General features: G+C 39.5%; 1 protein-coding gene across 1 annotated transcript in view; it reads left to right on the plus strand.

The window, feature by feature from the left end:
• LOC107602089 (GRAM domain-containing protein 1B-like) overlaps positions 1-13875 on the plus strand; it is a 101626-nt gene extending 87751 nt beyond the window's left edge. Inside the window, exons 9-24 of the mRNA XM_016294497.1 lie at positions 5339-5423; positions 5756-5859; positions 5949-6044; positions 6141-6221; positions 6418-6425; positions 6730-6941; positions 7473-7619; positions 7981-8099; positions 8220-8362; positions 8451-8554; positions 9475-9675; positions 9770-9860; positions 9982-9993; positions 10315-10422; positions 12036-12159; positions 12241-13875. Coding sequence (XP_016149983.1) covers positions 5339-5423; positions 5756-5859; positions 5949-6044; positions 6141-6221; positions 6418-6425; positions 6730-6941; positions 7473-7619; positions 7981-8099; positions 8220-8362; positions 8451-8554; positions 9475-9675; positions 9770-9860; positions 9982-9993; positions 10315-10422; positions 12036-12159; positions 12241-12330 — 1725 coding nt within the window. The 3' untranslated portion in view covers positions 12331-13875. The remainder of the gene's footprint in view (positions 1-5338; positions 5424-5755; positions 5860-5948; positions 6045-6140; positions 6222-6417; positions 6426-6729; positions 6942-7472; positions 7620-7980; positions 8100-8219; positions 8363-8450; positions 8555-9474; positions 9676-9769; positions 9861-9981; positions 9994-10314; positions 10423-12035; positions 12160-12240) is intronic.

The following is a 13875-nucleotide window of genomic DNA, read 5'->3' on the forward strand; positions in this document are numbered from 1 at the left end:
GAGAGAGAGAGAGAGAGAGAGAGAGAGAGAGAGAGAGAGAGAGTGTGTGTGTGTGTGTGTGCGAGAGAGAGAGAGAGAGAGAGAGAGAGAGAGAGAGAGAGAGAGAGAGTGTGTGTGTGTGTGTGTGCGAGAGAGAGAGAGAGAGAGAGAGAGAGAGAGAGTGAGAGATTTTTGATTTTTAACCCATACTTTTATTAAATCAATAACAAAAAAACATCAAACCATTTTCACAAAACCAATCAACACAACAAAAGACTAAAAATTAAGCCCCCCTCAAACACAGTACAAAAAACCTCATTACAACACCACTGTAATACAAAGGTGTCCAAATCCTGCATCTCTTTATAGTATTTAAACTCCACCGAGATCCTAGACCTAATAAATGCCTTAAACAACAGTACACCATCTTGGCCATGTATATTTTTAATCCTGTTTTTTCTTGAAATATAAATGGCCATTTTTGCCTGGCCGACCATAAAGTTAATCAACTGCCATTTAAGTCTTTGATTGCGGTTGAATCCTGCCCCATAAATGAAAGCCTTAGGGGTGAAACTTTCCTTAAAACCTAAAAACAATTGTTTTAATAATACCAAAAGTAATTTGAGCCTAACACATTCGAGAAAACAATGAAAAATAGTTTCTCTTAACCCACAAAAAACACAACCTTCATTAACATTGGAATTAATAATCGAAACAAAAGCATTAACAGCAACAGGCCCCTTCAGGATTCTCCATTGTAGATCTCCTGATTTTTTCATCAATGGTGGTTTGTATAAAACCCTCCAAATTGTTTTAACTTAATTTCCAATGTCAAATTTCTCCCTCCAGACATTATCACGTTTTTCACACAGTATGAACTTGTATAATATTTTAACAAAACATTTGTAGATCACTTTTCCACTTAATTCTTCTAATAATAAGTCCTGAAGCCCATTCAAGTTTAACAAAATACCAGATGTCTCTTTTAAATCTGGTGTAATCCAGTGCTCAGAAAAAGGGTCCCTCATATCAGGAAGCAAATTTCCTTCCTCAAAACGTTTAAGAATTGACAATTCCTCTGCTGTCAGTTTCTTTCTCCATAACTCCATGATTGTTGAGGTTTGTCGCATGGATTTCTTTCCCAATAAAGATGCCACAGCCACAATGTCTTTCAATTCGGATCCGGCCACTTTAATCATGTGACCAAGCTTTACAGTCAATCTCTGAGACAGATTCGGCACTTGATCCGTAATGTCCAAACGAGCCCCTTTAACTAGAGGCTCCTCCAACAACCAGAACAGAGAAGTAGCATTTTCTGGTCTTTTAATAATAAAAAATCCCCACACTTTAAACTGTTGTTCCCCAGTAACTTCAACCAACTTTTGCAAGTCAATAATCTCGGATTCAATTATTTTCATTGTGTGCGTAATATCCCTAGAGACATTGAAAGCGTACTGTTGAAATAATGCTTTAATTTCAACTTTCCCACAATCCCACCACTGTCTTAAATCAGTAAAACAATTTTTCCTTTTTTTGAAAATTTCCCAAAAATCACAAAACACATTTCTAAAATGCATATCACCCAACAAAGATTCATTAAAATGCCAATAAGAACTCTTTATTTTAACATTCGCTATAAACACCTCACATAAAACCAAACAATGATCCGAAAACCCAATTGGAATAATTAAGCACTTTTTAACAATATTAAATTGATATCTAAAACAATAAAACCTATCAAGCCTGGCCATTGAAATAACATTATCTCTGGAGTGTGCCCATGTATACTGCCTATTGTTATTGTTCAGTTCTCTCCACACATCACACAAACTGTGGGTTTCAATCAATTCACGTATTACACGACTTGAAGCAGTATGAGGTTCCAAATAGTTCCTATCAAGAGCATGATTTTCCGTGCAGTTAAAATGCCCCCTCCCCCCAACAACTACGGCGTCCTCTCACTTTATACTTCACACAATACTTATTCCTCTACAAAATTAGAGAGAGAGAGAGAGAGAGAGAGAGAGAGAGGGGGTCACTCACTGTGTCTGTCACGCGACTCTGTTCCCCTTTCGGGCTCTGTCTTTACATTTATTTTGAAAGATGAAGCTGGCGATTATGGTAAGGGGCGTTACATTTCCGACAAGTGCGTGCGGTGTTCGGCCAATCACAATGCACTGGGTCAGCTGGCCAATCAGAGCAGACTGCGCTTGTCGGAAGGAGTGACTTTGTAGAAAGCGTTTGAGAGATGCGGGGCATAAAGGACCTACAATAATGTACAGTATTTGAAAAATAATGTGTTTTTTGAACATTAAAGCATGTCAACATATTCTGTTACACCAAATACACAAAGTAATGATCTTTAAAAAAGCATCATATGCTTTAAAATAGTTTTTTGGTCCATACATTGGAAGTCATTGGTCATCAAAACTGTTTATTTATCAACATTCTTCAAAATATCTTCTTCTGTGTTCAGCAGAAGAAAGAAACTCAAACTCATTTTTGGAACAACATGAGGGCGAGTAAATGATGACAGAACTTTCATTTTTGGGTGAACTGTCCCTTTAAGGTGGATGTTTGGCTAAATAAAAATAATTTTGAGTTGCGAGAGACTACCCTTAACAGACTACACTAGACCACTGTGACATTAGAAAACAAAGGGATCCCCTGATGACATTATTGGAGTCGTCACACCCACTCCTGTACCAGCCACCGGCGTCTCTCATTATTTACTCTTTTAGTTAATAAGTAACTGACTTTACAAACTCATAAGCAGGAGTAAACACACACCCAGCTCTACATAAATCAGCAGGACAGATAGAGCTGTTGTGCTTCGCAGGATCTGCTGAGGTTTCTGCTGGTCTGGATCTGCTCTGGAATGTTCCTGAGTATCTGCTTCTCCATTAAGAGTAACTATCCATCTGCCTTTATGGATATTAATGCATAAGAGAACGCTGAAGAGAGGACACTTTTGGGTCGGAGTTGTTGCTTGCACAAGCAGAATTCCATTCTTAGCATTATGACTGCTGCAGATCATGTGTCAGTCTTTGTTCTTGGTTATCTTTAGGCACAAATGAGAGGGAGCAAGTGAGTATAGTTTGGGGTTGAGAGATGCGAGTGTGAATTTTACATTGGAAAGTGTAAATTATTAAAAAGAGGACCTAAGAACCCAAGGATTTGGCACAGAGTGTTTCCAGATGGTCTTTATTTGTTGACGTGGTCCCGAGAAAAAAGACCATCTTTCTTCTCTGAAGTCAAACAACAACAGCTGCTGAATGCAGAAAACAAGCACAAACTTTGAGAACTAAGATGAAACACATCTTCGATGGACTAAACCCCTGAAGAACGGCCTTTGAACGCCAACAACCAACCTGTAATGGAGATATTGGTGGCCATTGCATACTAAAGTAATGATTAATAATCTTATGCGGAAGTAACTTACTGATCCTTCTTCATCAACCCTCTAGTGACGCTCTTTATTTGTCGTTGTGGTCCAATTCACACTTGCAGAAGACCATCTTTCTTCTCTGAAGTCTGACCTGTGCAGCTGCTGAATGCATGAAAACAAGCACAAACTATAGGAGTTAGAAGAATCACGTCTTTGATGGACTAAACTCCAGGAAGAACGATCTTTGAAAGCCAACAACCAAATTGTAATGGAGATATTGGCGGCCATTGCATACTGTGGTAACGATTAATAATCTTATGCGGAAGTAACTTAATGTTCCTTCTTCGTCGACTCTCTGGTCACAGCGCTTACAGTCTGAAGAAGCATAAAGAATCGAGACCGACACGCATACAGACTCTTTCCCAGTACAAACAGTGGGAAACTGGAACAAACAGCAGCATAATAAAGTGTCTGCAGAGGTTACTAAAGGCCACTTGTGTGTGAGTGTGTTTTTGCACTGGAATAATGTGGCACTAGTCAGAAGAGCCAACACTCACACCCTGATAGAGGTTACACCCTGATGAACATCTGCGATAGCGTAGACGTACCTTGAAGGAGTGAGTGAATCCACAGACCCACCCTAATCAAAAATAGCAGCAGGATCTGGCAGTCTGAGCGGAGTGTCATTGATGAACTGATTGAGCCGCTGGCTGTAGTAAGAGACAGACACAGAAACATGGATTCATCACTTAGCTCTCAGGACGACTGGGAGAGCCTTATGGAGCTGGAGGAGGCTTTGGCAGGCTGGTTAATTCAGGGTTCAGACTGGGACCAGAACTGGCACTGGGGCCCGAGGGACGACCCGTACCAGGATGAGGAAATACCTGCTGTGAGTCTCCATAAAGATTCAACAAAAGAGTATTCGACTAGTTTAGGGTACACTGTCAATAATAATAGTCCAATGTACAGCATGAAAATTATGTAAATATATACAACTATTGTGTGTATATAAAGTATACAGTGTGTGTCTATATATACACACATATACTTTAAAGTTTTCAGTCAAATTTTTATATACCGGTATAATAATAATATTGTATTTTATTTATTTACTCATTTTAATTTGGCAGAAATTAGTATAAACAAATGTTGACTCTAAATTGTCAGTTCTGTCTATATATACAATGTTGATTTCATATTTTTAAGAATATAATATAATTATACATAGAGAGTGAGTACAGGTCGATAGATGGGCGTGTGAACTGTAGATGATAAGAAGGACGTGATAAGGAATTATATATTATATTATATTATTTAGCTGATCAATTCTGTTTTGAAAATAAGAAAATAACGTGAACGTATATTATAAGCATGACAATTTATAAAAGGATGTGTATAACACACACAAAACACACTTTTAAGTCAAATTGTTATGCTTATTTATATATTTATTTTATTTGCTCATTCTAATATTGTAGAAATTTGTAAAAAAAAAAAAAAAAACAACATTAAATGTCAACAGTGTCAGTACTGTCTATATATGTAATGTTACTCTTGTTGTTGTTTTCTCACGTCTATGGCAACAGTGTATCATGTTCAATTTTGCATGTAAGGAATCACCATTTTACATGGTTGATCTCAAGACACCTTATCAATGTTGAAGTAATTGTCTTGTCTTTTCTCAGAGCATTTTGTCTTTAAAGGCTGTTTACGCTCCACTGCCAGGTGTACGTTCGCTTATTAGCAGGAGTGGAGACTGCGCTGGTGAATGAGAAGCAGTGTGACTCCACAGTGGGAATGAACTCGTTGTGGTTCATCTCACGCTGCTGCATGGCAAAACTAAAGCAGCATTTGCCTGATGATCAGCTGTGCGAGAGTGGAATGGAATGGCTGTTTGTTCTGCGTGTGTGAGTGTGTGTGTGTGTGTGTGTGTGTGTGTGTTCCTCATCTACAGCTTTATGTGTTTTGTAGGTCCTCAGTCCCACATACAAGCAGCGTAATGAAGACTTCAGGAAGCTCTTCAAGCAGTTGCCGGACACAGAGCGTCTTATTGTGGGTAAGAGCTCTCATGTACTGAGTGTATTTATGAGCAAATGAAAAACGTAAAGAATTTAGACTTAGTATTTGTTATAAGAGAAAGATTTAGCATATGTTGGTCTAATTGAAAGTCATTGTTTTTCTGGTTTAAACCCATTTTGTTCACTTTGTTTAATAGCAAATAACACTCTCTGTAGACTGTGCACTTAAAGCACGTTACATTGTGGGGGGGGGGGTCTCCTGGAGAACTAGGTGGACGTAAACTAAAATATTAGAAAACAAAATTCTTCAATTGAATGTTGTAACAGTAGGGGCATCTTTTGACCTTTGACCTCGTCCTGTCATTGGCAGACTACTCATGCGCTCTCCAGCGGGACATTCTCCTGCAGGGCCGCCTCTACCTCTCCGAAAACTGGATCTGTTTTTACAGCAACATCTTTCGCTGGGAGACACTGGTAGGATTTACTGTAACTCAAACTTTTGGAGCTACAGCCTGAGATTGGAGAAGAGTTGAGTTGAGTTGTTGTGTTTCATGCGTGTGCAGCTTACAGTGCGGCTGAAAGACATCTGCTACATGACGAAAGAGAAAACCGCGCGTCTGATTCCCAATGCCATACAGGTGTGCACAGACACTGAGAAGGTGAGAGTCTTTCAGACAGTACAGCATATTTACACATACAGTAAGATGTTTCTTGGTGTTCATCACTTGCTATCCCTGCTTTTCTCTTCCCTTCAGCACTTTTTCACATCGTTTGGTGCGAGAGACAGGACCTACATGATGATGTTTAGACTTTGGCAGAATGCACTGCTGGACAAGGTGAGAATATGAACACATTAGTGATGTCAAAAGTTTGATACCAAGTTGATACTAAAATTGAAAAAAATGAAGTGGCCAATCAGAGAAGTTAAAGCCTCATTCACACCAAGAAAAATAACTATATTAGCATCCACAACAACACATTATTATAAGTGCACACTGAGATTTTGTCGACTGCTGCCTTAAATGCTCAAAGTCTAAAGGGTTATTTCACCCAAAAATGAAAATTAGCCCATAAATTACTCCCCCTCAAGGCATCCTAGGTGTATATGACTTCCTTCTTTCAGACGAATCCAGTCGAAGTTATATTAAAAATGGACTTTGATCTTTCAAGCTGTTTAATGGCACTCAGCGGGTGTTGATAAAGAATATCTCTTTGGGTTTGAGACTTTAGTCTTTGCAACTTTAGGGATCTTATCTATTCACGAACAGCTTGTAACACTCCAAAGAAAAGGGAAAACTTGAAATTGAATCATGTGACGCCTTTAAGAGATGCTGTTTAAAATAGTGCCCTCTGCTGGGGTCAGTTTGACATTGCAGCTGAGGAGTACACAGACTGCCTTCCTGATGGAGATCTGCTGCAGCTCCCTCTGCTGGCTGAGGAGAGGAACAGCGAGCCGGCCAGTCCTCTGGATCCTGCGCCACCACTGGCACTGGACTTCAATGACAATGAGGATATACCCACTGATCTCAGTGATTCCTCAGTGACAGATGATGAAGGTTTGAAAAAAAAAACTCTTGTATATGTTTAAACCGATGTTTTAAACTTTAAATTGCTTTTTATCAAAAAAGGGAAAAAAGCATTATTTTTATATAATTAAAATATAACAATTAAAAATAAAGTTATTTAAATAATAATTAAATAAATAAAGTATTGCTTTATTAAAGTAAAATTTATTTAATAATTAAAATGTAATTAAAATATGTGTTTATTTTATTTTAATTATATTATATAATATAATTTAAATAAAATTAAATAAATAAATATTGCAATATGAAGTGAACACTTTCACATTTTCAAAACCAATATAAACATTTCCACAGTTTGGAAGCAGCACAAAGCAATATTGATGTTTATCGATTTAATCAATTAATTTTGTTATAACTTACTACATGTAGATGGATATTCTGTCTTATTATGAAAATCTCATTTGAATAGGGAACAGTGTGAGACTCTACATATACAGTATTTTGATGCCAATACTTGAGCAGTGCTGTACAGTTCATCTTTAAGTTTGAATGTTTATTTAGGCGATGAGGTTCAAGCATTCCACGAGGATCTGAACGGCCGTCAGTACATCAACGAGGTGTATAAATTCGGTGTTGATAAGCTGTACACCATTCTCTTCACTGAGTCCCAGTTCATGACAGACTTTATGGATCAGAGGAGATTCACAGGTCAGAACACTTCGAAAACAGACGGAACTTTACATGAATAATAAAAATAAACTCTAATAGAATTATCAAGAGATTTATTTATCTGTAATGTCCAGCTCACTGTATATTATACTGCTCATTACAGAGTTACTTGCCAAATAATTCAGTATTTGAATTCGAGTTTAAATTACTTTTTTTTATTATATCTATTATTGTATATTTATTCATTTTTATTTTAGCTTATTTTTACCTATTACCTACAATGGTCTAAATCTAGCTAAAACTAAATAAGTGTATATATATATATATTTTTTTTTTTTTTGTTAACTATAATAACTGTGCTTCTGATATGTCTGCTTTGGTTTTGCACATCTATTCACAGATGTGGTGTATCAGCCTTGGAAGAAGGAAGATGCTGGAAATCAGACCAGGGTGATCATGTACACAATTTCCCTGACCAACCCACTGGCTCCTAAAACAGCTACAGTTACTGAGACTCAGGTGAGACGTTCATCTGGACTGGAATTCTCCTCAGCACTGTTTTTTGTGTGTGTGTGTGTGTGTGTGTCTGTGTGTTTTATTTATTTATTTATTTGTTTCATTGCAACCTCTCTGAACTAGACTCTGTATAAGGCCAGCCAGGAGAGTGAGTGCTACATCATCGATGCAGAAGTCATCACTCATGACGTGCCGTACCATGACTACTTCTACACCCTAAACCGTTACATGCTCACACGCGTGGCCAAGAACAAGTGTCGGCTGAGGTATGAATGAACAGGACAGTAGTTTTTCAAGGCCAAACAGAGAGAGGCAGGTGTGGATTGACAATAATGTGATTAATTCGTCCTTCAGGGTTTCTACTGAGTTGAGGTACAGGAAACAGCCATGGGGGCTGGTGAAGGGCTTCATTGAGAAGAACTTCTGGAGTGGGCTAGATGAGAACTTCAAAAGCCTTGGTAAGACGGTTTCAATGTCCATCCATTATGAACTCACCTACAGCCATCCTGAGTTTCACTCACAACCACCCAAAACCACCTTGAGCCCCAACTGCAACTTTCTCTACTGCCTCAACCATCTTAAGAGCCATCCACAACACTAATGATTTCCACCCAAAACAAGAGTTTCACCCACAACAATATCAATCTCCACCCAAAACAAAAATTGAACCCCACCCACAATAATATTGAGTCATGCCCACAACAGCATCGAGCTCCATCCACAACAATATCGATTCCCACCCACGACCATCTTGAGTACCGCCCACATCTATCTTCTACTTCACTCCACATTTTCCAGCAATCACTCCAACCACAACAATATGGAGCCCCACCCACAACAAAATTGAATTCTGCACACAACATCAAGTCCCAGCCACAATATTGAGCCCCACATACAATATTAAACTCCACCCACAACCATATTGAGCTCCATCCACAACATTGAGTTCCACCCACAACAATATCAAGCCTCACCCACAATAATATTGTAGCTCTGCCTACAACAACATCGAGCTTCACCCATAGCAATATCAATATTGAGCCCTACCCAAACAATATTGACCCCCAAACACAATAAATATTGTAGCTCCATCCACAACAACATTGAGCTCCAGCCACAACTATATTGATCACAACCCACAACAATAAAGAGTTCCACCCTCAGCTCTGCCCACAACTATATTGAGTCCCACCTACAACAATATAAATTCCCATCCATTACAACATTAAGCCCCACCCAGAACAATAACAATTCACACCCACAACCATCTTGAGCACCACCCACAATTTTCTTCTGCTTGACTCCACGTTTTGCATTAATATTAGTCCTTCTGTTGTGATGAATTATTTGTCACCACTAAAAAAAGTTGTTTTATCAGAACTGGAGTTAGCAAAGATGGAGGACGCTCTAATGGAAAGCCACAGACTGTCTCCTAATGCTAAAGCAGTGAAGAACTCCACCCTAAGACGGAGAAAACGACCCCCCGCCCACCTGCGCACAACCCATCTAGATGAGGCCCTCAGTCCTGTTACCACACCAACAGACGAGGAGGTCATCCACCGCATCAAACACGTGGCAGGTGAGTTCATGCACATTCAAATGTTTTCAAATACAAAAGATACTAGGTTTAAATTTTTTAAGACTGGTTGCATTTTCATGCACTCTGCCCACAGGTTCCACTCAGACAAGACACTTTCTTGAGCACACGCCAGGGGGCGGGATTTTCTGCAACCTCTCTAAACCACTCCTCATCATCAGCTTTGTGTAAGTAGTACTGTCTCTTTTAATTAGTGCTATTACTTTTTAAATGTTTTTATAAATATGACTTAGTGAATTTTTTCTTTTCTTTTTTTTTTTTGGTTTTGCCTCTTGTGGTTGGCCTTAGGATCTGTATAAGGTACAGTCCTTTACTGATGTCAAATATATATCCATTCTGAAAATCCCACATCTATCCTGCCATTCTAGTCCATTTTCTCAGTGCCCCTCTATCAGCCTTATGTTGCGCTTCATTCAACGCAACAAGTCCAAATTTCCAAATTCCTACTTGAATAAAGTCTGTTTCTGTGGACAATAGTAGGAATAGCTCATATGTCTGTGTAGCACATTTCCTTCCTCATCTAACATGCGATCACGTTCACTCTACTAATCACAGGTCCAGCGTTTTTTCTTCACTGAATGTGTCCATGTGCTCTGTTTTCTGTTTGTTGTCTCTCTGCAGTCTGGTGCTACTGGTGTTTTTGAATGTGATGCTGTTCTATAAACTCTGGATGCTGGAGTATTCTGCACAAAGCCTCACCAGCTTGCAGGGCTTACGCCTACATGAAAGGTACAAAACGTGCTACAACTTCTTCACACCTACAACAATATTGAGCCAAGACCCACCCACCAACATCAAGACCCATCCACAATGGTATTAAACTCCATCCACAGCAATATCAATCTCCACCATCAATAATGTCGGGTCACACCCACATTTGTCATCTCCTTCCACAACACCAAGACCCACCACAATTATATTGACCTCCACCCACAGCAATATTAAGCTCTACCCACAACAATGTTGAGTAACAATTACAGCAACATTGAGCCACGCCAACAATTGTGAGCTCGTCCCATAACATTAATACCCCCCCAACAGCAATAGTAAGCCCCACCCACAACAATGTCGAGTCACACTTACAGCAGTATTGAGCCACGCCCACAATTTGAGCTCCTCCCACAAAACCAAGACCCACCCACAATGGTATTGAGCTCCACCCACAACAATGTCAAATCACACCTACAACAATATTGAGCCATGACCATATTTATGAGCTCCTCCCATAACACTTATAGCCATGCACAATAATATTAAGCTTCACCCACAACAATGTTGAGTCACACTTACAGCAATATTGAGCCACGCCCACAGTTGTGAGTTCCTCCCACAACATCAAGACCCACTCACTATAGGTGTGTTCGACTTGAAATGACACTGCGCAGATTGATCAAAGTACAGCTTTCGGAGCTCTCTATAGCTCCCCACCTACAATATTATTAAACTCCACCTACAACAATAACAGGCCACAACCAACATTAACAACAATTATTGAGTCATGCCCACAATAATTCAGAGTCACACAAGTCACACCCACATAAAGAGCTCCACCCACAGCGATATCAAACCCCACCCACAATATTAAACTCCACCTACAACAATAACAGGCCACAACCAACATTAACAACAATTATTGAGTCATGCCCACAATAATTCAGAGTCACACAAGTCACACCCACATAAAGAGCTCCACCCACAGCAATATCAAACCCCACCCAAAATATTAAACTCCACCTACAACAATAACAAGCCACAACCAACATTAACAACAATTATTGAGTCATGCCCACAATAATTTAGTCCCACAATTCACACCCAAATAAAGAGCTCCACCCACAGCAATATCAAACCCCACCCACAATATTATTAAACTCCACCTACAACAATAACAAGCCACACCCAACAATAATAACAATACTGAGTCATGCCCACAATAATTCAGTCACACAAGACACCCACAGTTGTGATCTCCTCCTGAAAACCAAGACAACAATAAAGAGCTCCACCCACAACACCAAGACCCATCCGCAATAAGATCATGTTCTACCTACAACAACATTTAGTCCCGCCCATAGTTGTAAGCCCCTCCCACAACATCAAGACCCAATCACAATATTTTTGAGCTCCACCCACAGCAATAAGCAGCAATCAAGCCCCACCCACAGTTGTGAGCTCCTCCCACAACATCCCAAGAACAATCCCAAGCACATGCACAGATGTTTGGACTGCACTCAACCCTCCTGATTTTGAAATTTATTATAAGTGTTTATACATACCTAAACTCAATTGACAGACCTGTGTAGATCACTTAGTGGTGATGTTTTTGTTACCATGCATTTTAGCAGTAAACTGCCATCTACACAGATGGAATGGGCACAGCTCCTGGAGTCCCAGCAGCGCTACCACGACGCGGAGCTGCAGAAATGGAGAGAGATTGTCAAATCTTCGGTACTGTTATTGGATCAGGTATATAATATGTTCGCATACACACAGAAGCGATTTGATTAAGCTTGATTGTAAAATGACCGCATATGTGTCTTCACATAGATGAAGGATTCCTTACTGAGCCTACAGAAAGGTGTGGGTCTACAAGATTACAACTCAGACTCGGACGAGAAGAGAAGTCGATATCACTGACACTTACCGTCCAGGCCACCAGGGCGCGCTGTGCAATGTAGAGCCACTTATGAAAACAAAAGGCAAAAAACAAAGGGCCCAAATGTGCGTGTATGACTATGCATACCAAACAAAAGAGACACTTGATAGAGACCAGAAGAAGAAGAGATGGACCAGAAACTGCCATCGGCCAATCCTAGTGGACAGCAAACCCACAGGAAGTGGGGCCATATCTGTCCCATGGAATTGTGGGACAGTTAGAGTCCGAATGGGCTCATCACTGTTCCTGCTTTCTTTCAGGTTCTCTTTCTGAGGATGTTACTGTTTGCAGAGGAACGTAACGGACCTGAGGAGGAAAATGAAGAGCATGCTTTTTTTTTTTTTTTTTTTTACCCTTCTCAGCCCTCCTTTCTTTTGAAGTGTTTTTATTGGTACAAAAAGGAATCTTTTAGCTTGGTTTTGACCTGTAACGGCACAGCTGCAATGTCCCTTTTCCCATTTGTGAGAGCTTTTCTGCAGGAAGCATTATGTAATCTAGTTCACTCGTGCTGTAGTATCAGGGCTGGTTTCCTTGATAATCCTGCACTAGAAAGTTTAAATAGTTTCCGCCAAAGGGCCATTTGCGCTAAAAACAGAGACCTTAAATTTCTGTGAAGCGTTGACCATTATGCTAAAGTGCTTTTGCACCAGAGAAAGATTATGAAAAGGGACACCGCAGCCAGGAAGATGGATAAAGTTCTTAGTTTTTGATTACTAAACTGTGATATCTCCTGATTCATTTGAAGATGTAGGAAAATATATGAATATGTTTGAAGTATATACTTTATTCAAGATTTAATATATATTTCAATATAGAGAGAGGTTGTTGCATATATTTATTGTTAATTTATGTACATAGAACACTTATCAAAGCTCTAGAAGGAAAGAGTTTATAATTATTAAACTGCGTTTTATTCGGCGACACGCACAAGCACGTTTGAGACGTGTCCGTGTGAGCGCATGCGTGTGTCGTTGATCTGTGTCTATTTTGGTGAATGTAAGCGTGTCCGTGTGACGTTTTAAATCATTCCACTTGTACGTCTTGTGTCTTCCTCCCGGCACATGAAGCCAAACTGCCTTTTTCTTGCCCAGCAGCTCAGTCCACTGGGTATCTGTTTACACATCCACCTGGCTTCAGAAAGCTGAGCGGTCTAAAAATGACCATCTCGGTTCGGCCTGAACCCACACACACACACACACACACACACACGCTTTCACTGCTGTGGCATCATTCCTGTTATTATTTTGTCTGAGGTGAGAGTTTGGACCAGGAGGCACTGCAGGAAACAGCACTGGACTCACTAACTTCGTGTTTTAATTTAACCGATAGCCCATATTTTGTCATTTTAAATCAGTCAAATAAAAGAAAAGTTATGTGAGGTGGTAATGATATTTTTTTGATTTTATTTTTTATAGAGCACAAGTGCTCTAGCCTAAACCAAATATAGTATTTATAGATGGTAGAATTTATTTATATATAACATAAAATGCAACGACTCCCTTTTTATGCAGACTGAGGTCAATGTA

Source organism: Sinocyclocheilus grahami, unplaced genomic scaffold, assembly GCF_001515645.1.
Source record: "Sinocyclocheilus grahami isolate Dianchi unplaced genomic scaffold, SAMN03320097.WGS_v1.1 scaffold319.1, whole genome shotgun sequence".
NCBI lineage: Eukaryota > Metazoa > Chordata > Actinopteri > Cypriniformes > Cyprinidae > Sinocyclocheilus > Sinocyclocheilus grahami.